A 22,661-nucleotide genomic window follows, 5' to 3' on the forward strand; every position below is an offset into this window, starting at 1 on the left:
CCCTTCAGTTTTTCGCCGCCGTCGTCGGCTACAGCCCCTCAGCCTTCAGCCCCAGCCCCTCTCAAGTGTTTGATTCAAATAGGTTTCCTGCAGGGCAGTGGGGAGCCACACAGAAGGACGGAAATAAACAGATAGGGCTATTATTCATGTCTGCCATGAAGCTATGGCAACAGTGTCCTCCTGCTCCTGATTGGTCATAGATAATGTTGCCTTTTTAGCCATCACTTACACTCCGGGGAGTCTGAATTATTGGCGCTTTGTCGAAGTCCTCGCTGTCAGTCAGCGGCTGCTACTGTCCCTTTTATTCGGGTTAGTCTTAAATGTTCCACGAGGGCCTTGAATGTCTCTCGCTGCCTCGTGGCGTTGGCTGCTCCTGCTTTTGCAGGAGATATTTCAACTCGTCCACGATTTATATCATCATATAACATCCTAACCTTTTGCGTGTGGGCTATTGCCAAAACAAGCTCAGTGTTCTAGCAACAACCTCCTACTCATCTCTCTAAGTTGTGCTGTTTGGAGATGTAGGGTTAATGCTTCCATTCTGCACAACAGTTCATGAAGTAATCCTCTTCTTTGTCTTTAAAAGCAATAAAAGCTCTCATGTTGTCATTAGTTCATCACAACATCGTCCCGTGTGTTCTGTGCAAAGCTTTTTTTTTTTTTTTTTAAATCTGTGTTCTGGATTTTAAAAGAAACATTAGGGAAATACGATCTACGTATAAATGAAACTAGCCTTTTTTAAATGAATGCAATCATCCGCTACCTTGATTGCCAAAGTTTTAAACACAGATATCCATAGCCCTCAGAGTATGTGATAGGAATGACTCTTACCTACTACCTCACCAGATTTGAGCTCAATAGCTGTAAAAGGGACTGAATTAAAGCCTTTTCTATATTGGCTAATGTTGATGACCTGTGGCAACCATCTTAATGATTATTTTTTGAGAGTTTTATTAAAATCTATCCAGTGGTTTAAGAGATATTTTGCCAACAGACAGACAAACAAACAAACTCACACACAGGCTATTACGTGATCGCCTGCCTTTCACTGTGGCGTGTGATGGTTTAATCCTTTTATTTAGCGGCCGCTAAACCTTATTGTCCACTTAAGCACACTCACTCATGTGGATAAGCCTGATAAGGGAGACATAAATAAATAAACAGCCCAAGTCGATTCAGTCCATTATCTCTCAGCCAGTCACTCAGCTGGACATTTACTGAAGGTTTATTTAAACTTCGAGATTATTGGCATTCACTTACGGTCATCACTTTCAAATTGTAATCGTGACCTTATGAAATATGCGGGAAGTGGACGCGTTCAGTTTTATTTAAGGGTAAAATCAGGTGATTGTATTGAAACACAAACATTGTAGTTGTCAGGAAACATTAAAAGGTATATATTTTGTATTATTATTTTATAAGATGTCATTCAGTGTGCAAAAAAGGTGTCAAACTAGGGGGCAAAATATTTTGTGTTTTGCCTTTAATATATTTTTTTTGACAGTATTTGGATGAACCTGCAGGTATTTGATAGATTTGACCACTCAGCGCCTTCTCTCAGCTCTCTATGTTTATGACTATTGCATCAGATTTCTTTATGCTGCGGTCCTTATTCACGTTACCTCTTTAACACTGTCTTTCAGATCCTGGCCATCATCTCCATCCTCTTCATCGTGCTGTCCACCATCGCCTTGTCCCTGAACACCCTCCCGGAGCTGCAGGGCACGGACGAGTTCGGCCAGTCCACAGACAACCCGCAGCTGGCGCATGTGGAGGCCGTGTGCATCGCCTGGTTCACCATGGAGTACCTGCTCCGTTTCCTCTCCTCTCCCAACAAGTGGAAGTTCTTCAAGGGCCCTCTGAACATCATCGACCTGTTGGCCATACTGCCCTACTACGTCACCATCTTCCTGACGGAATCCAACAAGAGCGTGCTGCAGTTTCAAAACGTCCGCCGCGTGGTCCAGATCTTCAGGATCATGCGGATTCTGCGGATCCTGAAGCTGGCTCGTCACTCCACGGGCCTCCAGTCTCTGGGCTTCACCCTTAGGAGGAGCTACAACGAGCTGGGCCTGCTCATTCTTTTCCTGGCCATGGGCATCATGATCTTTTCCAGTCTCGTATTTTTTGCTGAGAAGGATGAAGAGGATACAAAGTTTAAAAGCATTCCAGCTTCTTTTTGGTGGGCTACCATTACTATGACCACTGTAGGCTATGGAGATATCTACCCTAAAACTCTGCTGGGAAAGATTGTCGGGGGTTTGTGCTGTATTGCTGGAGTACTTGTCATTGCCCTGCCAATCCCCATCATTGTAAATAACTTTTCAGAATTCTACAAAGAACAGAAAAGGCAAGAAAAAGCTCTTAAGAGAAGGGAAGCCCTTGAAAGGGCTAAACGAAATGGTAGCATTGTTTCTATGAACTTGAAGGAGGCTTTCGCTCGAAGTGCAGAGCTCATGGACGTGGTGGTGGAGAAGAGCGAGAGACCTCAAGACAACCACCTTTCTCCCAGCCACTGGAAATGGACGTCCAAGAGAGCCGCATCAGAGACGAGCTCAAACCGATCGTTCAACGCCCAGGAGCTGGGCTCTTCGTGCGAGGCTCGAGCCACCAGTCCCCAAAAGCTAAATGTTGAGAAACTCGAGGAAATGTACAGTCAGATGGCAAAGACAAGGTCACAGCCCAACCTCAATGCTAAAGACAGGGGGTCCAGAGCGGGGAAACAAAGGGATGAGATAGAACTTGGGACCATTCACAATCATGGCCCATCGGCACAAGGAGTGGGGGATATGAAAAGCCTATCAAGCATTGACAGCTACATCAGTTGTGCAACAGACTTCCAGGAGAATCCACGCTTCCCCCACAGTCCAGCACCAGATCTTGGTCTTCAGGAAAGCAGTCGGTTCACTTTTGGTCCAGCTACGGGTTTGTCCCAGCACAATAGCACAAAGGCTGGCCAGCAAACGTTGGGGCAGTACGAGTCCATGCTCATGTCCGTGTCAAAGTCCACATGCTCTGAGAATCCAAGAAAGTTCTTCTTTTCTGGAAACTCCTCCAAAAGCCTTAAGGGAGGCTGCTGTAGCGACGGGGATTCTGGGCCTTCCCCTCTTTCGGACAGCTCAGTTGTGTCAGACCACTCTCTTTTGAGCCCTGAGGTTTCTGTGTACACCACTGCCAGCAGCAGAACCCCCCCGAAGTCACCAGAAAGCACTGCCATGGCCCCCACTGTCTTCACTTTCCACGACTCGTCCATCAGTAAGTACATTGACGCCGACACGGATGACGACGAACACCTCCGGGACAACGCCGAGGCCAGTCCGTCAGAGCGTCTGCTGGCCAGCGCCAGCCCAAAGCGCAGTATTAACATTCATTACCAGAGGGGGACTAATCATTTAGAAGCAGCTCAGAAAATGCTTGGTCAGAATTGTCTCTTCCCCACTGAAGGGATTCGTGGAAAAACTCATGGGAATCATATAGGACCTGAGCTGACACGTAGACCAAAGGTTGAGCGGGGACGACAAAATCCTTTGGATAAAAGCCTCTGAGGTACTAGAAAAACAAAAGACAAAAAAAAAAGCAGAGTTGGGGACAAAGTGTTTGTGATAAAGACACCTGACAAGCTAAAACACTCCATAAGCCAGAGACAAAAGAAAGAAGGAGAGATAAAGGCTCTCCTGTTTCAGAAACTACCTGAGCTTGCCATTAGGGCCACAAGCTCTGGGTTAATGTGTGTGGTGAATGTTCTGCAAGAGACACGTTTAAATTGGAGGATGTCACTGCCCCTCATTCAGCTCATTCCTGTTAGTGGTATTTCACGCACAGAGGGGGGTAAAAAAGAAAAAAAAAGCACTCCCAATTAGCCAATGAGTTTATTCACAGAAGCAGAGTCAGCAGAGAAATTGAGCAGCAGCTATATCTGGTATAACACAAAAAAAATAATGATTTTCGCCAAAGGTGGGGGCTTCTCTGTATTCTCCTAAAAGAAAGTTCACATTCTTGTACTGACTCCCGGTTAATTTTTTTACTCTTGGAGCTACATGAGAGAACCTAGAAGCCTATAAGCTACTTACTCGTGCCCTCCATTCTCAAACCTGGCCTTAGTCATTTCCATCTGTAGAGTGTGAGTCTGGATATATGGACTGTGAGAGAAAGAGTGTGAATATGAGTGAGTGATCTGTGTAAACACAATCTGAAAACCTGATTTATTTTTATATAGATAAGAGAAAGTCCCTTATAGAAAGTGATTTGCTAGTTTGCTATGTCCTAATTAAATGTGATGTGTGTCTTGGTCTACAGTTCTCAGAGGTTCCAGAGCGTTGTTCGTTTTTGTTGGCCGCTCTCTCTTAACGCAGTACTTCAAGTGTTTCAAAGTGAAGTACCGTGGAAAGGTTGTGACGGTTAATGTCGTGCCTGTTGTAGACAGCTCTTTGAATGACTGTAGTTTGAAGAAACAGACTTCAATTCTGTCCGGACTGACATGCGAACGGCTACTCAGATTTATCCAACAGGGATATTCTGCCAGAAAAAACGTGTAATTCACTGGACAGCTGTGTGAAGGTTTAAAAAAGTTTTCCATTGTGAAACTTTTGAGATTAGAGTTGTTTTTTTTTTTTAGCTGACAGCAGTCTACTTCACTTAGCCATTTGCTCGTCGATTTGATCCAAATTAAACATAATTTTCCAAAACTGAGGTCATTCAGAGAGCCATCTATAACAGGTCAAATACTCATTGTTAGTAACTTTTGCACAGAACACCATTTTAAAACATCGAAACTATTGTTTTAAACATGTATCACGTTATCCCTAACATTTAATGAATGGATGGATGAATACTTTGACATTTCTCTCTCTGAGAGGTGTATTAGCATCTATGTATGGGTTTTTTTTAAGCAGCGATAACATGGAGGACCACGAGTTTCCTTTTGAGTTTTGCATAAAGTGCACATGAATGCATGCTCCCGCCCAGTCAACAGAAAAAACACACAAGAATTCACTGTTTGTTTGCGTAAAAGTAAAGAAATGCTTAACGTAGGAAGATCTTCAGCATGCATCGGCCATGAACTGCCTGACAGGAAAGAAGTTGGAGCAAACTTTGTCGTTTCAATTTCTGCTAGATTTCTAACATCGTTTATACAAACTCTAATAGCGCCGCATATCTATTGGGCTGATTTTTCAGTTGCCAGGATGATCAAACTCATTTCTGAGCACACACGAAGCCGCTCAACTGATCTACAGGTGTGGCAGACAATCTCGTTTCTGCGGCGACAGGAGACGTCCTTAGTGGCTTGAAGTGAGGATTTTAGCGGTCCAAGGGTCGAAGGTCTGCATGTACCGTACGCTCCTACGCAGACTTCCTTTCAGAGTCGTGCAGCTTTGAAAAAAAGGCGGTGGTTGCATGTTCGAGTCATTCCTCACTGTGTGTATGCATGAACAGTGTGTCAAAGCAACTTTTCTCCATTTCAGCACTTTCGAAACGTCTACAGCATCCAATAAATAGCATCATTTAGCTTTTGACTCCTGCTGAGGGATAAGAAAAGTATTTTATCCCGTGTTTACACTGCCACACAGTCACAACAAGTAGACTTTTATGAAAAAAATTACTTTTGAACCGAATATTTACTGAAAATGCCATCTTAACAGTGGGTTTATATAGGGAGAAAACAAAAAAGTGTCAACAATTACAAGGATATGAGTCATAAACACTTTGTTAAGAAAACCGATGTCCATCTGAGGTTTCAGTGGTACAAAAACTACAAAAATACAGAAATGTGATATCATTAAGTCCCATATGAGTCATAGATGATTGAATGATTAACATTAAACAAAGCTTTAATGTCATTAGACAAAGCAGAAGAAAATGAGATTAGATCTTCACTGCCAAGAATTAAGGAAGGAAAGTCAGTGAAAGCATACATTTACACCATTTAATAAATGCAAAACCTCCATCGATAACTCATCCACTTAAACCCATATAAGCATTAAAAGCACACTGTACCATTATACAAAACAAATAGTAATAATAGTATTTCCCAAATGACTGCTCATCACCTTGCAATATTATACTGCGCAATAAACTACTATAATCTAAACACTTAATTAGGAAATATCTTTTGGAAAAATGGTGTTCGAACCCTCTGCGCAGTGCACCAGTGTGCAATAGGGTTCTAATTACTAGCACGACAAATATGAGTGTTTTATTAATGTATTTATGACCAAAAAGGATTTATTTATTGACCCAAATAGGCTACTACAAAATACAAACCATAAGGCCTGTGAAGCAGTATGAATATAGTTTTGTTTTGAGGTAAAATTAGATCCCAAAGTCAACAGAGGATGATTGGCGTGCAGTTTTTTTAGTTCTGGTTAGGAGTGTAATCACAAATCCTGATTTGATTTCCTGTTTTAATCACAGACTTGGACCGTTTCATATTGCTCTCCCATAGTGAGAGGAACTGAGGTGTGAAAGGAATAGCAATGACTGTGAGAGGCAGAGGGAGCCATGTGTGTGTGTGTGTGTGTGTGTGTGTGTGTGTTACTGCTGGAAAGCATTAAAGCAGTGAGGCTGCTGCTTAATGGAAAACAATGAACTGTTTTCAATTGGGATGCTGTTTTTTTTTTTGTTTTCTCCCGAAAATATATCTGCAATTCTGACTGCAACAAAAACGATTTCAAAGGAACACAAAAATTACAAAACAACAGGATTACTCTCCACTAACCTGTTTTAGATGCTTTTTTTAAAAAAAGATATTATAAATAAAATCTGACTATATGATCAAGAAAAAAATGTAAAATCTAAATAAGCTGTTTTACTGTTGCAGAAAAATATAATTTCAAGTTTTTTCTTTTCCTGAAGTATTCAGACATGTACTTAAATGAACCTGCTAATACCTGAAGTGATAGTTACAGAAAGAAAATCTAAACAAATGTAAATGAAAGTAGCATTTCTTGAAGGAATGTATATCACCTGCTGCTTTAAATGCCAAAGTTTCAAACAAAAATCTCACACCAACTATTAGCGCTATTAGTATGTGTTGCAGATGAGTTATAACTACAACCACACCTAATTTTAGCTCAAAATCTGTAAAATGCACAGCCTTATAGCCATTTATGTGCTGACTAATGTCGATTAGCTGTGGCGGCCATCTTAAACTGGTCTGACTCCAAAAGGTAATCAGTTGTAGACGTACATCCAATGATAACTTTCTGAGAGTTTCATGAACATCCATCCACTGATTCATGAGACATTTTGCTAACAGACGGACACACAGGCGCAATTACACGATTCACTGCCTGTCGTGGTAGTGGGTGATCACAAAGGAAAATGTTTATGTTCACAAAATGCTTTGTGTTTTTTTTTATAATGATAAATGATCCTGTTGCACAACAGCCGACAGCAAATGTTTTGCACGCGTCCTCAGACAGACGCCGGTGATTTGTTTACAGTCGTGTCACATTTTGTAAGCGTGGAGCAACACAAGCTCAGCTCCTCTACGGAACCACCAGTTGAATGTTCATTTCACGCCGACATTAACTGTTTTTGTTTTTGTTTAGTTTTTAAAGAGTCTTGGCCGATGAATGTCAGACGATTGAACCCCAAAAAAAGCTCTCGGAGAGATCCCAGTTTTTCCACGAACTGAGAGCAAACCCGTCCCAGTCAGACTTATCCTTCAGCGTGAGTCACGAACCTGAAAGAGCCCGATGCTCGAAGGTTTATCTTCCTCCTCTTCTGGTGTCGGGATGAAGGGCCTTCGGCTCACACGGGCCCCCGTGAAGCATTTTTACGTGATCCTTTGTCCCGTCGTCTCGGTTCTCCACACCACCCTACAGTCAGGGAGCATTTTCACTGAAGTATCTCTCAACAAAGATGACAATCAATAGTTCATGAATAGGCAGCAAGCACTACCGTAGAAAACTGAGATTCATGGTGTGGATGTATAACACAAATCCACGCCTGCACACACACACACACACAGACACACACACACACCTGAGAACTGAAATCCTGACAGCTTTTCAGAAGAGACAAGAAACCATCAAACATGTTTGATACTTAGACTGTGATACTGTGACACGATAAAATCCCAGATAAGTTTCCAAGAATTCAACCTTATTTTTAATTTTTTTTTTTTTTTTTTGAGACATTGTAGTCCGCTCCATTTTCATGGTAGCCATTCAAAACGATGGAAACTAACTCTACGGGAGCTTTAAATTCACGCAGGTCCCAGTGGAGAGACTTTAACTGAAATCAAAGGACTAATCAGTCAGTTCTGAGTTCATTTTTTTATCTATTAGGAAGTAAAACTATAAAGAGCACAGATCCATTTTCACTTTAACAACACTCCCAGCTGTTCCATTAAACTCTTAAGTGTACAGTAAATTCATTTAGTTATGATCTAAAGTCCTATTTGATTGTTGGTAAGCTGATAAATTTAACCTTTAAAGCAGTAGTTCAGCTCTTCTGAAGTGAGCTTCTGTGGAAAGATAATGAACAATCAATATCTTACCTGTTACAGATAGCGCTTCGAATGACCTCAGACCGGATTGACGAGCTCATGGCTAGTCCGAGTGAGGAGAAGACCGAAGTGGGCCGCTGATCCCCGTCAGTTTCACAATTCACAGAAAGGATTCTATGGTTATTTGCAAGAGCAAACAGCAGCAGCTAGCAGTAACACTTACAGCAGAATCAATGATATTTCTGCCAGAACAACCGTGGGATGTGAGAGTGAAGGTGATGCAAAGCATTGGTTCCCTAAGTTGAGGTCGGGGGTCCTACTGTAGGTTATAAAACTTCCAATGTGGGGTCCTGAGATGATCTACAGAATTCAAACTGAGCTTAAAAATGATTCCAAATTGTACGTTTTTTGGCATAAACCTTAGAAGAAATGAAAACCTGAGTTTTAAATTGATATTGATAGTTTTTGTTGCCTTATTTAACGGCTTAATAGTCATGTTTGGACACTTCAGTTAGCTATCGTCTGGCTCACAAATCTGGAAGGTTTGGGTACCGCTAGGCTAGGCTAGCGTTAAGGATGATCAAATGGTGATTGCATGAGCTGTTCTGAAATGAGTCATTTCAAGATGGCATCGATCCACTTCGGTCTCAGCCTCATTCGGGTTAGTCGCCAGCTCGTCCAACTCTCCTCCGAACGATCTCGTTCACAGAGCTATCTCCAGCAGGTAAGATATTGTTTGTTCATAACCGTCCCATGGAGCCCCACTCCAAAAGATCTGAACTAAGTCTTTTATATATATTTTTTCCGTTGTCGTTTGAAACCCACAGGACCTTTTTCAGAGCACCTGGTAGTTTCCAAAACCCGACGAGAATCGCTGCTTTTTGCAGGTAGCTCAGTTCTGCACACTCTGATATGTAACACTGTATCACAGGGTTGGGGTCGAATCAGGACGCCTCGATGGAGAACACTCGTCACTTATGGCACTGTAGAAATAAGCAGTATTACAGCATGTGATTACGGCTGAAACCTACAGCAGCACAACCTTAATAACACAAACTGGATGTTTGTTACGGTTTGAGCTCTCAGTGGAACGGACCCCAACCTTGCCTAAGCCATCAGTCTTTGTAAAGTACACAATGTTTCCAGGGAAATGAATTTAAAAAAAAAAAAATGAAAAAAAAGATATTTGAATGACTTTAGCCAGCTCTTATACAATGTTGTTTGTAGGTCTCGAGGCTGTCTGTTTTGTAAAAGAAAAAGAAGAAAAAAAAAAAATTCCCAAGTAACATTTCTACCCATTGACTTTCTATGCTGTTGTTTCTGTATCAATGTTCTCCTGTTCAGTGCATGTTGTAACTTTGGCGTTGTGACTGGTTGTGATTCACACAGAGCCAGTACTTGTCATGTACAAAAAAACAAAACAAAAAAATAACCAAAAAAAACCCAAAACAAAACAAGTGTCTAAATGTCTTCAGATATTTCTATTTCTTAAGAAAACGCAACGTTTCCCTTGAATGACTCAAAAATGAAATAAATCGAATCACTTTACGTTTTTGATCCGTGACTTGTTGACTTCCTGTGCACTGTACGTGGATTTTTAGTGCATCTGAGAAGGATTTTTTTTTTTTTTTTTTTTTTTGGGGGGGGGGTCTAACAAGAGAGAGAGAGAGAGAGAGAGGAAAGGAGGAGGGGAAATGAAGAGGGAAGCTGGGGCAGGAGCAAGCTGCCAGCCTCGCCATGCATCTCCTCACACCCCTACATGGAAGGCTTCCTACTGATGGAGTCGGGGGGGGGGGTTGCTTAAAATCTAAGTGAGAAACAACGTTGCCATCTAGTGGTAGTTTATTGCCAGACAAAGGCAGTTTGGTAGGAACCAGATCCAACAAATGGGCTTCAGACGAGGGTTCTGGTAAGAGAAAGGAGGAAAAAAAAGCCCTGCAGCGACACTGACCCACATCTGTCCTCTGTCTTTACATACGGACTGAAATAGTGGCAAAAGTAAACAGCCTAGTCTCTGTTAAACAATCGTATGTTGTTCTTTTCTTACAGAAACAAAACTTTTACAGTAATGTCTCTCAGTGTAATGAGCGGCTTGTTTTCTCTAGTTTGCCTTTTCGCTCCTTTAAAGGCTCTCATTGTAAAGGTCATGCAGGCCGGTCAGAAACATCTCTTCAAGTAAGAAAAGATCTACGGATTATTTCTTTTCTCGTATACTTGGTTAATGTGTCCTTTAATTAAAGGTTTCTGACTGGTTGCCAACTATCACGTGTTCGTTTACCTTCGGAAACAGTCAAAGTGACCTTGGAAGAGGCGTTTGGGATCAAGAAGATGGACGATTTTGATGTACTGGTACGTATTTACGCTCAGATTTGTTGACGAAAGTGCTTTGTTTACATTGAGCGCATACCTGCGTTTCAGAATCGCACACCGATATTCTCTGGGGAACTACTAGGCCATTTCACGTGGTTCAGGGTGATGTTTTTAGGTTTGATTTCTGCAATGAGCCGCTTCAACAGGTGAAGGTCTAATGCTGTAAAAACATGAGTAGTTTTTTAACTCGTGTTTTTAAATACCTAGTCCTAAGCAGGGGATTCATGTGCCAAATTCAAGTGTAAACATTTAAAATGAGTGACATGAGCAAAATCGAATGTTTTAACAAGATAAAGTTTAAAAAATTACAGCATCAGAGGAGAAAAATGTCTCTAAATGACGTGAAGTTGGATAACCTCACCCCACCCTAATGTGAATGAAATAATATATTGTAATAAACTTAATAATAAGGTCATAGATTGTAAGTGTTTGTAATGATAAATATGATGTTGAGTAACGGCGCTTTGAAAAGGAATAATTCTCCTTCAGGAAACGCTGTTATATAATCTTTTTTCTTTTACATTTTGGCACACTTCCTCGTGGAAGTGCATCATGATTCTCACTTTATTTACAAAGATAATAAAGTCCTATTTGGAGATGACATTTTTGCTCAGTTTACAGTAAGCATCCACTCCAAAATGGTCTTTTGGGACCCGTAACAAGGAAACTTTTACTTTGAAAATACTGCGATAACTTTCACATTTGAATTACTGATGTATCTCAGCAGCTCATTGAGCAACTAATTAGTTAATTATCCATTTTATAATGACTGACTTTATATAAGTAAATTATTATTTAAGCAGTTTAGGGGGAAATTTTCCTGTCAAATGCCACTTTGATCTGATGCCCGAATCGTCTCGGTGAATGCTTTCTTCTGGTTGGCTTTAGGAAGTTTAACAACAGATTTAGTGAAAGTCCACATTCACCGTTTTTATTGTGCCGTTTCAAGAGCTGAGCCTCCATCTGAAGTGAGTAACCATGGCAACAAGGATGGCATTAAAACCTTGGTTTATGGTACATTGTAACGGTTCCAAATAAAACATCAAATCACACTTATAGCATTAAGAAAGTACATCATGTCCCAGGTGTAAAATATATATATCACAAAATATTCCCAAAGGCCTAGCATTCCCTGCAGGAATGCACATCGCCTGCCACGTTTTTGTTCAATGGATTTAAACTGAAATCAGCTACCACTGCATCAGATTTAACTCAATATCTGTGAAAGTGACTGAGTTAGAGGCATCTTTGTGTTGGGAAGATCAGACGAGAGATCGCAGGATTGCATGGTTGGGAAATTTCTGCTCAGAGTTTAATCAAAAGGGCTGTTTTTCTCAACATAAGTCTGAAACTCTTACATGAATGTCAGACCTTTAATTAAATTTGTTTTCGGCATCCTGACCTTACACCGTGAGGGTGGGTGGTTTCATGATGAGCTGGATGTGTTCACCTTTCACCCTCAGGAGCAAACGGCTGAAAACACAGAGCTCAGTCCTTCAGTGTCTTGGCTTGATTTGTTTTGAGAAAAATCTTCACACTGAGCTGGAAGTTGGCTTCTTACAGGCCTGGACGACTCCGGAGGCCTCCTGGATGTCTCAGAGGGACGGTGTTCTGGATATGATCTGCTTGGAGGGGGTTTTAGGTGAATCCAGGACTCACTGGAGAGAATATTCCTCACAGTAATAATCCTCGGTGTTCAGTAAGAGGAGCTGGGAGAGGCAGCTGAGGAAGTGTGTGTGTGTGTGTGTGTGTGTGTGTTTTGGGGGGGTCTGATGATCACCACTCATGTTCAGTCCACAAAACGGCTCCAGATAAGCAGCAAAAAAACAAATAAAATTGATAAAATCTCATCTGTGATCACTCAAACGTTCAGTGTTGCCATGGAAACTGAGTTAAAGCTTCTGCAAAACCTTAGGTTTGGTTTTAAAAAGGTAGAAATGATAAGCTTGTGAATGTTGGAGCATTTGTATTTTAAACAAGGGCTGTGCGGTGGGTTTGTTTGTTGAACCTGATCTACATTTTGGACCTAAACTGCCATTAAGAAGTAAAAAAATATATATTTTTTGTGTTGTACCTGTCCATCTTTGGATCAGTGTTTCTGTCCTGGCAGCTGGTGTGTGTGTGTCGGTCTACTCTGATGGCATCCTTCAGTCAGAGAGGTCAGCTGAAACTGGACCTATCTTACATACACACATGCAAACACTCAGATGCACAAACTGCAGAAACACTGAGAGGAAATTAAAGACAAAAGAAATTTATATATATAACTGTAATTTAACACATTCTTGCAGGCTGTCAGGAATGTATTACCCTATAACATCGCTGCTGTCACAGATTTCATCTTATTTTTCCTGGCGTTGCCATGGCCACCGGTGCTAATGAGTGCAGCGACTGCAGGAGAGGACCAAACAGGACCAAACGTTGCTTTAATGTACACCTTAAATTAGCAGCAGGATCCAAAACACGTGCTTGAATCTCTGATCTGTCGTTTATGCACGAAATGACTCATTTGAGAGTTTCATTCAAATCTGTCTGGTGGTTTATGAGATATTTTGCTAACAGAGTCGACTCCAGCAGTTTTAACCAAAAATCTCGAGCAACGAGTAACACTTGGAGCGTGTTCTGTGACAACTCTCACATAATACATCATCTGATCCGAGTTCCGGCCTGTTTTATGGCTTCTAAGATCAGTTGGCTGTGGCGGCCATCTTGAACGGGGTTGACTCCACAGGTTGATCTGCTGCAGTTGAACAACAAATGATTGTTTCCTGAAAGCCTCATTGAAATAAATGTAGCAGTTCATCAGATGTTTTACTAATAGAGTTGACTCCTGATTGTTTTCAGAGTATCTGTCAGGGATGAGTCTCAGCTACTACCACACAAAGTTTTAATTTATTTACTTGACCCCTATTTACGCACCTGATCTTTTAAGTCTCATATCCACGGCTAAATGACCAAAATAACTCCTCATTTTAATGTGTTCGGTGTGTGAAACGCCCCACCTGACCCTGGATGTGTAATCTGACGGTCAGGGCAGAGTTTTACTCGCGCGGCTCTTTTCTGCTTTGAGCTTGCTCATGTTTTCCACCTAAATCTAATAACATCTTTCTTTTCCCGCCTCTCTCCAGGCGGTTGCCATGGGAATCCAGCCCGTTGCTTTTAAAGGGTTTTGACAAGTGTTTGTTCCCCGTCCCTGACAACAAGCAGCAAAGAGCCAATAATGAACCTTCCCCTGATAAACACACAGAAGCCTAACGGTGAAATCGAATGCAACTCGGAGGATTTACAATAAATGAACAGAAAAACGACATGAATGAGAGTCGATCGGCTGCAGAACTGATTAAATTACGGTGATGGTCAGGAAAATTTTGACTAAATGGACAACCAAAAGCTGGGTAAATGCTAAAATAGTATCCTAACTATGGACATGTAAATGAGTGACAGGATGCAAAACTGCCAAGAGCTGATTTAACTCCAACCCTACATGTAGCATGGAGTAACTAAAGTAGATTGGCACTAAAATTAAATAAAATAAAATGCTTTTAAGTTCCATTAACGAGCTCCAAAAAAGGATTTCTTTTACTCCATCTGACACACCATCTATGGGTTGGAAGAACGAGTTCAAAACTCTAAAGACAACAAAAGTGCTCATCAGGGTTACTGTCCTCAGAAAAAAAAACATACTTATTCAGTAAAATCAGTCACTGACAAAACCTGTTTTCATTGAATCACAAAGTATGACTAATGATGAAAAAAAATCCCTGCAGTCAGCTTAGTACAGAGTTATAAATATCAACAGCCATTAACTGCATAATGAGTTTCATGATTTTATCTAGATTTATACAATTTGTAGATGTCTGTAACAAAAAACAGTGAAGTAAATAAAAAAAGTAAATATGCTTTTGCTTTGTTTAAACTAAAAAAAAATAAACAATTTTCCCACAAACACATGAACATCTTCACACGCACAAGACCAGAATACGCGAGAAAACAAAGTAGAATATGATCTACCCGAGTTGGCATCCAGGAATGTCTAAGGCAGGGTGTCCAATCCTGGTCCTCAAGGGCCACCATCCTGCATGTTTTCCTTGTTTCCCTGCTCCAACACACCTGATTCAGTGGTTAAATCACCTCTTCATGTTCTGCAGAAGCCTGTTAATCACCCATTGATTTAAATCAGGTGTGTTGGAGCAGTGAAACAAGTAAAGCATGCAGGATGACGGCCAGGGTTGGACACCCCTGATCTAAGGTCTACAAAACCACGCTGATAATAAATAATAACAAAAAAAACCCTGATTCCTATCTGCCTGTCTTTATTTCAAAAGTGCCTTCATGTAAGTTTAATCAGAAACACAGAGGCAGCTGCCAAGGTGGGTACGATGTGGGCAACAAAACGATGTGTACGGCCTAGAATACAGGTTCGTGTTCTTCGTACAAACAGAAATAAGCTGTGATTTACTTGGTCGCAAACACTCGGAAATTAAGTGAGACTGAATCGGAAAATTTGCTCATTTTTTCACAATTCTGAGTCTCCGACAGTCGCAGCTCAGTAAGATCCTACATTTACATACAAGACCACACGACCCACTGCTGTAAGGCGCCAAATGTTTCTTACATTTCCAGCCAAGCTGAAGATTCGGAATAAAAGGAAAATAAAATGTTTAGTTTAGTCCAAACTGCTTAAAAGAACAAAAAGCAATGAAGTGGTCGCTTCCATGTCTGCAATAAATCAAATTACTCCAAAAAACTCCAACGAACCACAAAAACTAGCCGTTTCTCTGGACTGGAAGGAGATTTTTATACCATCAGTACTGAACTACACCCAATTACCAGTGGCAAAAAAAATAAAATAATAAAAATAGTGCAGACGTTTTTGGTTTTTGTGCCTGCAAGCACAAAAGTTTAATTCTAAAGGGTGGGGAGGGAGAAGGGAAGATGACAAGAGGAAGGAGGAGGGGATTGTCCCTGCCACACACAGCAGGGGCAACATCACATTACATTACAAGCTACATTTAGCCACATATTCTATTTGGTTGTACATATAAAGCACTGTAGGAAAATCAAGAGGTCCACCAGCTGCACCCTGGGCAAAGATGAGGCCCAAACCTTCAGAAATTCTCTCCTTCCGGACTTTCCGATTGGGGGGTAAAACACTTAAAAACAAGAATTAGTGGGCATCACATACAGGAAACAGTTTCTATTCAAAACAAAAGAAAGTTCACAGTTAATCGTACTTTTTTTTTTTTTTTTAAATATACCAACAACCTCAAACTCAATGACCAGGATGCAGCCACTCTTCCCCCCCAACGAAGCAAATGAAAAATAAATAATGTGGACAATTAAACAACATCAAGAAGAAGAAGAAGCTAATTTTCCCATTAATCTTGTTTAACTGTGAACATTTTGTAATAATAATAATAATGATAATGAGTATGAACAGTGACAGGTTTGAGCCTACAGTGTGTTGTGAGTTTTCTCTAGTGCTTTTACAGACAACCAAACCGGATCTAAGCTTTGCCGTCAAGTGTCTGTGCCAATGTGCTTGAGTTAGCCTGTTTGAGGTGCAAGTCGCCTTCCATCTCCTGCTTGCCGCATCTGAAGAGGACAAAAAAACCCCCACAGGTTTAGTTTGGCCGCATATGTTGTTACAAAGTAAAAACAAAAGTCTGACTTAGAGCTAAAATAATGATTCGATCAACCGGTTCATTCATGAAATCATCAATAAAAACGTCCTTCCTCGCAGCTTACCCCGAGGTTGGTCCGTTTCCTGTCCGCTCGTTCGCCTGCAGGTCCAATTCAGAGAGTAACTTTAATATATTCAGAGCAGCCTGGGGAAGTTCAGAAACAGCATTTATTACTGCGGCAGTCGGCCTCAACAGGAAACAACTTAGGAAGTTAGAGAGTGTGTGGGCGTTTCATTAAAAAAACATCCAGCTTGTTTGGTTTGTGGCAGAGAAACTAATAAAAGGTTTTCATTGTTATTTCTATTGTTCAGTATTCATTAACACATGCCCGTTTCCTCCTAAAGTACCTAAAAAAAACAATAAATTTTTTATTTTTTTTGCAAAGTTGGGCACTGCTGTGTTGCTCAAATATATATCAGTTCATATTGACATAAAGCTCTTTTTTTTACTAACTATTTATTTATTTAAACTTCTTCCTTTATATTAGACAAACTTAAAAAGAAAAAAGAAAAGAAGTTTCAGTTTTAGATATGCTGTAAATTGATTTCATTTCATTAAATGTAATGGTATTCAACTTTACTCTTACTGTATATTGACAAATTGATTCGCAACTTCAAAATAAAAGCGTTTTCACTATTTTCAAGCACTGCTTTTTTTTCTCGTAATGAAGAATTATTTTTTTCTGATCTTTCCATGTATTTAGTCCCTCTGCAGGATTACACTGATGCACTGTGGATGTTCAGTTCTTTTATTACCAACCATATCGTGGCACGATTCTACATCTTTTCCAATCCCGTGACTGATGAGCGGAGGCTGGGAGGAGCAATTGATCAGCGACACAAACTCATTCTTATTGTTTTTGGGAAAGTCTGTGTAATCCACCTGCAAAAGGGAAATCACACACTTTGGTGAACTTGGCCAAACGAACATAAAAGCATCCTGGACTTCCTGCCGTGTGTGAACTGTGGGTTACCTGCAAGTTCTGCACGGACGCGAGGTATCCGAGCTGCTCCGACGGCCTGGTGATGGGGCCGTGGGGCAGCTGGCTCATGATATTTTTGCTCTTTAGGATAGTCTCAGCGGTCATGGACGTCCCAGCATACAGCAGCTCGTTGGCAATCATGGCAGTGATGGTGGCCTTGCCTGGATTGGGCACGGCCCGGCTGTAGTCCCTGGCCTGAGGTCCCTGGCAGGCTCTGACTGCCTGGGCCACCTCGGGCACCATGGGCAGAATACCCGCAGGCAGCTGCTGGGTGCTGAGGTAAGGCAGGCGGAAGTCGTCCTCTTTAGAACCTGCCATGAAAACAACATTTCTAAAAGCAAGTTTAAATTCCAATCCGCAAGGGGCGGCTTCAACAAACACCTACCCAATGCCACCTCCTCTACAGAACCCGGTTCAAAGAAGGTCACTTTGCGCCCATCGCTTGGTTTTTTCACTGGGGTCTGAACAGAATTTAAAAAAAGATCTTACAAGACGTCCATCGGCATTAAGATGTCTGAAATATTTAATTGGATTTCTTGGTACCGAGCGGTACCTTCTCATCTGTTTTTAGGGCTGGTTTGGGAGGCTGAGGCTGAGGCACTTTATATCCTAAGAGTTCCAGCATTTTCTCTGCTGCGTTCCTCTTGGCCACCTTCTTACTCGGTCCCATTCCCTCTGCAGACTGGCCACACACAGTCACCTGGACCAGAACGTGAAAGGTGAAAACAAACGACAGGAAACGAACAGGCAACGAAAGAGGACATCGGAGATTCAACACTTTCTTAATCTGGCCGTCAGACCCACCTGCATGACGAACTCCCGGCGCCGTGGCAGGCCTCGCTCTGTGACCATGGCGTACTCTGGCTCCTTCTCCTTCTTGGCCTGCTGGATCTGAGCCAGGCGGCTGATGGGATTCATCCCCTGGCCGTACTCGGGGCTGGTCTGCAGCTGTTGGCACGATGAGTGAATCGTTACTTAACGAGGGGCTCTTAGGGCCGCTCTGACTCAGCCCGACTCAAGTTCAGGCGGTACGTCACCTTGATGATAGATTTGGTTTTCTTTTTGATGCGCGGCAGCTTCTTCTCCGCGCTCGGCATGTGGGGCAGCCGCTTCAGCTCGCTCAGGACCGCCGCTGCCGCCAGCTTCTTGGCGATCTTTTTGCTTTTCCCCTCGCCTTCTCCCACGAACTCCCCAACTGCGACACGCACTACAAAACTTTTCATGTGTGGAGGGCCCTCTTCTTTCAAAACCTGGAAATAAAACAAACAAAAAAAAAGACAACCACCTGCTTAACCTGACTGCATGAAACACAAGGTTTTGTTTTTACATGGCCGACTCATTCTTATATATATAATCCAGATCAATTCAAACCTCAAAGCTGACAGGTAAGTCCCGTTTCAGGGCAATTTCAAATACTTGGCTGATTTCCGATTTGTTCAAGTTCTCCTCCTCGGGTTCGCCGTTCATCTGTTCAAGACAACGACAAAAGTGGGAAAAGGTTCTCTGAAACTGGATGAAAGCGGTGGTGCTGAGCGTGTGCCGTTCTTCCTCACCACTGGACACTGCTGCAGCATGGGTTCCTTCTGCAGCACTTTCAAAGCCTTGGCAGCCGCTTCGTGTTTGGCCATCTGCCTTGTGCGCCCCTTCCCAATGAACTGCTGGCCTCCGATGGAAAGCTCCATGTGGTAGATCATTGGTCCCACTGGAGGAAATGGATAGTAGTACCTGGACGTGTATAAAAAGGGTTATTAGATCCCCCGAAAAGAAACTATAGACAAAACACAAGAAACACTTTCTTCTGTGAGGAGAACTCACTGTTGCATAGAGCGCTGGTAAGGCCCGGGAGCCCGGACGTTGTAGTTGAAGTTTGGCGGTCTCATCCCCGGGTACGGGTCGATAGGTTTAAAGTTGGGCTTTTTGCCGAGCTTCACACAGAGTGCATTCAGCTCCATGGTATGTGTAATGCCATCTGCTGCAGGAGAAACGATTCGGTTACGAACGCAAAGCTTTCGCTGGAAAGACGCGCCGACAGAGTCGGTGGCAGCCGCCCACCTGGGTTCCTGCCTGTGCTGCGGGGCGTCCTCACGGTGGGCTTGGGAAGCGTCGTCTCAGCAAGAGCCGACGCGGCGGCGGAATGCTGGGCTTTCTTGATACTGGTCCCCTCTGCCTCCCAGTGCTGATCTCCCAGCGTGAGCCTGACTGAGAAAATCTGAAACAGATTTGTTTGGGGTTTTTTTTATCATTGGAATGATGATCAGCAGTCAGGGTGTAACAGGATCTCGTGCCTCGAGATCTTGCAAGACTAAAACATCACAAGATTTCTTGTCCAGTAGATTCGGAGTCAATTTGGTTTTAACACTTAAAATGCCTCCATCACTTTAAATCGTCAAACCGGTCAGGCACGGGACCTGCAAGGTCACTTAAGTCAAGCTGCGTTGTGAGAAGCGACTTTGTCCGACCTCTTCTTGCAGCCTCTGCAGCTACGTGCTGAGTGGAAGAGTCTCTGTCACGTATTTAACAGCCTTGATCTTGTGAACCCAGTAATTTATCTGGTGAGAGAAGTGTCTGGTTACACTCCTAGTCAGTAACGTAAATGAAGTTACATGTCTGACTGTACCTTGGAGTGAGCTGGTCCTTGCTCAGAAAGCAGCTTGTACTCGGGTTGGATCTTGTTAAAACGGGCTAACTCATTCACCAAACACATGGGGGTCTTCTCTTTAGGGTTTGCCATGTTAGATACTGAAACAAGACAAAAGAAAAACAATATCAAAGAAAATCTGTAGTTAGTTCTAAAGACATGCAGCTTATAACCCAATGATCCATTAAAAGTAACAGAGGGCAATATGCTTGACTTTTTAAAGAAATGATCAGTAGGAAGTATGCACTGATAAAACCCACCTGTGGTGGTATTATAAGGAGTGGCAGAGCCCGCTGGGAGAGCGGAGGTCCTGACGGGCTGACTGGCACTCTCTGATGGAAGGGCGCCTGTTGCACAGGGGATGCTGTAGCCGGGCTGCGGCTGCCCCAGCTGCAACGGGGCGGAGGCAGCGGGCACGGGACTGGCGGGGCATTGGAACTGGAGCTGAGACATCCTCGCTGCTCTCGCTTCGTAGGCTGAAGTCAAGATAAGAAATGCAGAGTGTGGGAGGGACCGCGGGCTGAAGAGGTCTGAATGAAAGCTCTGCCAGGAGGAGAGTCTGTTGGACAGAAAGAAATAATCAGATATTCATATAAGAGCAACATTTACTGCATTCCAAACGCATCCATTTGTTACAAGAAGTGGAACACACACCTCTTAAGTCTTTAAGGAAAACTGCACACAGCTGAATGCAGCTTATCAGAGAGTTCTTAGTTTCATTGTTACTTTTACATATTGATATGCTTCTGTCTATTCTTTTCCTGACGGGCCACAAATGTGTGTTTTAAGGTACAAAAAACACAGAGATCCTTGGCTCAATTACTCAGTTTGGAGAGAAAAGAAACAACAAAAGGAAATAAAGCATCTTAACAGGGTGTTGGGTAACATGTGAATTCAGAACAAGCTTGTAGCCAAGACATGTTGACCTGAATGATCCTATGATGGTGACTGTGAGCAAATTTTAGGAAAGCAAAGAGTTAACAATTAGTTCAGCTACAGGGGAGAAATGCAAAATATTTATTACGACTTTGACAGAAGCTCCTCAATGAAAGAAATGCAAAACATCTGAAGGTTCTGCATTTCTCCCTACTGTCTCCATTTATTAAAATAAATCACAAAACCACCTGCAAGTATACAGTCCTGTGCAAAAGACAGATGTGCTGCTGTCAAAAAATTAAAATTTACTTTATTTTTTTCTAAAAAAAAATTGCATTTGTGTTTACTATGTTTCACTGTAAACAAAATATGGGTTGATGAGGTTTGAAAATCACTGCATTTCGTATTTCAACCCTATAATTTTGCTCTCTAATGTGTTAATGTTTGTGGCCAAACCTGTTTTAAAACCTGTAGTGATTTAACACAAACACACTGTAAAATATACACTTAGAAGCCAATGAAATGACAGCAATACAAATGACAGAGAATACATTACTCAGTCAGCTGTGACAATTTGATTCAACTGTCATTCATAAAATTGACTTTTCAGTGTGCTAACAGCCTTGTTGCAGTGAAATAATTAAAAAAAACCAGCAGTACAGGAGTTAGGAGAAAGGGATGAGTAAATGTAGATTAAAATAGTGAGGAACAAAACATCATTTGGACAATTTGGAGGTCCTCAGTTTGTGCAGATCATCCCTGCTTCTCCATGTATTCCTGTTTCTCCTCTCAATAACTGGTGTTACTTTTATGTTTGCAATTTAGCCATTTATTACAGGCCTACATACACAGCAATGGTTACACGGTTAAACAGAAAACATAGCTTTTAGGAGCTGCACCTGAAATAAACTTCCATTAAATGTTGGTGTCTCATAGCAGGATCAGTCGGTGAGCTAGTGGTTAGTTAGCCGCTGCACACAATGAGAGAAAACACTCCCAAACACCGCATCTGTGCGTCGTACAGCCGACATCTCCCACATTTCAAACGATTAGACCACCGATCCCCAACTGACACCACTGTCAACACAAAATACATGCCATCTCCAAATTAAATTAGGCCGCCGGATGAGGGGGGTGGTGGGTTTAATACGAGCCACTCCGGAGGACCGAGCTAGCAAACCAGCCTCGTCTCTGCAGTGGCACCGGTGCGTTTACCTTCGCAGAAAAACGAAAGAAATCGCTTTCGAAGCGACGCAGCAATGAAGGCAGACTCACAACTAAGAGGCAGCGGGGCTTGACACGAGTTAGGAAGTCTGGTCATGTCGTTTTATATGGATTTACCGGCCGGTGTTGTTGAAAAATGGCTAAGGCTGCTAGCTAACACCGACAGGTCAGCGTACAAAGCCTCACCTCGTCACTTCTTTTCTTCGTGTTTTTTTTTTATTACTCCATAAGAAGCGGTGCTTTAATGTTGTTTGCTCTGGCTGATGGCAAGTTTGAGGCGTCGGTGTCTCTTATTTTATAATCAAAATGCGGCCAGAGAGGAGGTGAGCATTGGGAGGACAGGGCAAACACTAAAGAGAATGGCACAGGCTTGATTTTTTTCTCCCGGAAGTGACGGTATCAAACCGGAAGCACTTCGCGGAAGTGAAATTCCAA

The 22,661-nt window shown here is 42.2% G+C and overlaps 2 protein-coding genes across 4 annotated transcripts in view; one reads left to right on the plus strand and one right to left on the minus strand.

Annotated features, from left to right (window-relative positions):
• The window catches only part of kcnb1 (potassium voltage-gated channel, Shab-related subfamily, member 1), a 35,807-nt gene extending 25,809 nt beyond the window's left edge, over window positions 1-9,998 (plus strand). The window contains exon 3 of the mRNA XM_017408409.3: window positions 1,644-9,998. Within this exon, the coding sequence (XP_017263898.1) occupies window positions 1,644-3,545 (1,902 nt within the window). The 3' untranslated portion in view covers window positions 3,546-9,998. The remainder of the gene's footprint in view (window positions 1-1,643) is intronic.
• A 5,997-nt stretch (window positions 9,999-15,995) lies between these two features.
• On the minus strand, window positions 15,996-22,592 carry stau1 (staufen double-stranded RNA binding protein 1). Of its 3 annotated transcripts, none has more exons than XM_017408500.3 (15): window positions 22,413-22,592; window positions 20,387-20,685; window positions 20,106-20,227; window positions 19,541-19,697; window positions 19,304-19,457; window positions 19,042-19,213; window positions 18,860-18,955; window positions 18,526-18,738; window positions 18,293-18,436; window positions 18,042-18,188; window positions 17,874-17,949; window positions 17,480-17,799; window positions 17,266-17,388; window positions 16,571-16,650; window positions 15,996-16,417 (listed from the first exon to the last, which is right to left on the minus strand). In XM_017408500.3, exons 2-15 carry the CDS (start codon window positions 20,577-20,579, stop codon window positions 16,330-16,332), a joined length of 2,085 nt encoding a protein of 694 aa, XP_017263989.1. In that variant the 5' UTR covers window positions 20,580-20,685; window positions 22,413-22,592; the 3' UTR covers window positions 15,996-16,329. The 3 variants fall into 3 exon arrangements, with proteins under 3 accessions (XP_017263989.1, XP_017263988.1, XP_024859998.1); XM_017408499.3 differs by having other exon boundaries at window positions 19,304-19,460; XM_025004230.2 differs by having other exon boundaries at window positions 17,262-17,388; window positions 19,304-19,460.
• Window positions 22,593-22,661: the final 69 nt, after the last annotated feature.

Source organism: Kryptolebias marmoratus, linkage group LG4 (assembly GCF_001649575.2).
Source record: "Kryptolebias marmoratus isolate JLee-2015 linkage group LG4, ASM164957v2, whole genome shotgun sequence".
NCBI classification, from domain to species: Eukaryota; Metazoa; Chordata; class Actinopteri; order Cyprinodontiformes; family Rivulidae; genus Kryptolebias; species Kryptolebias marmoratus.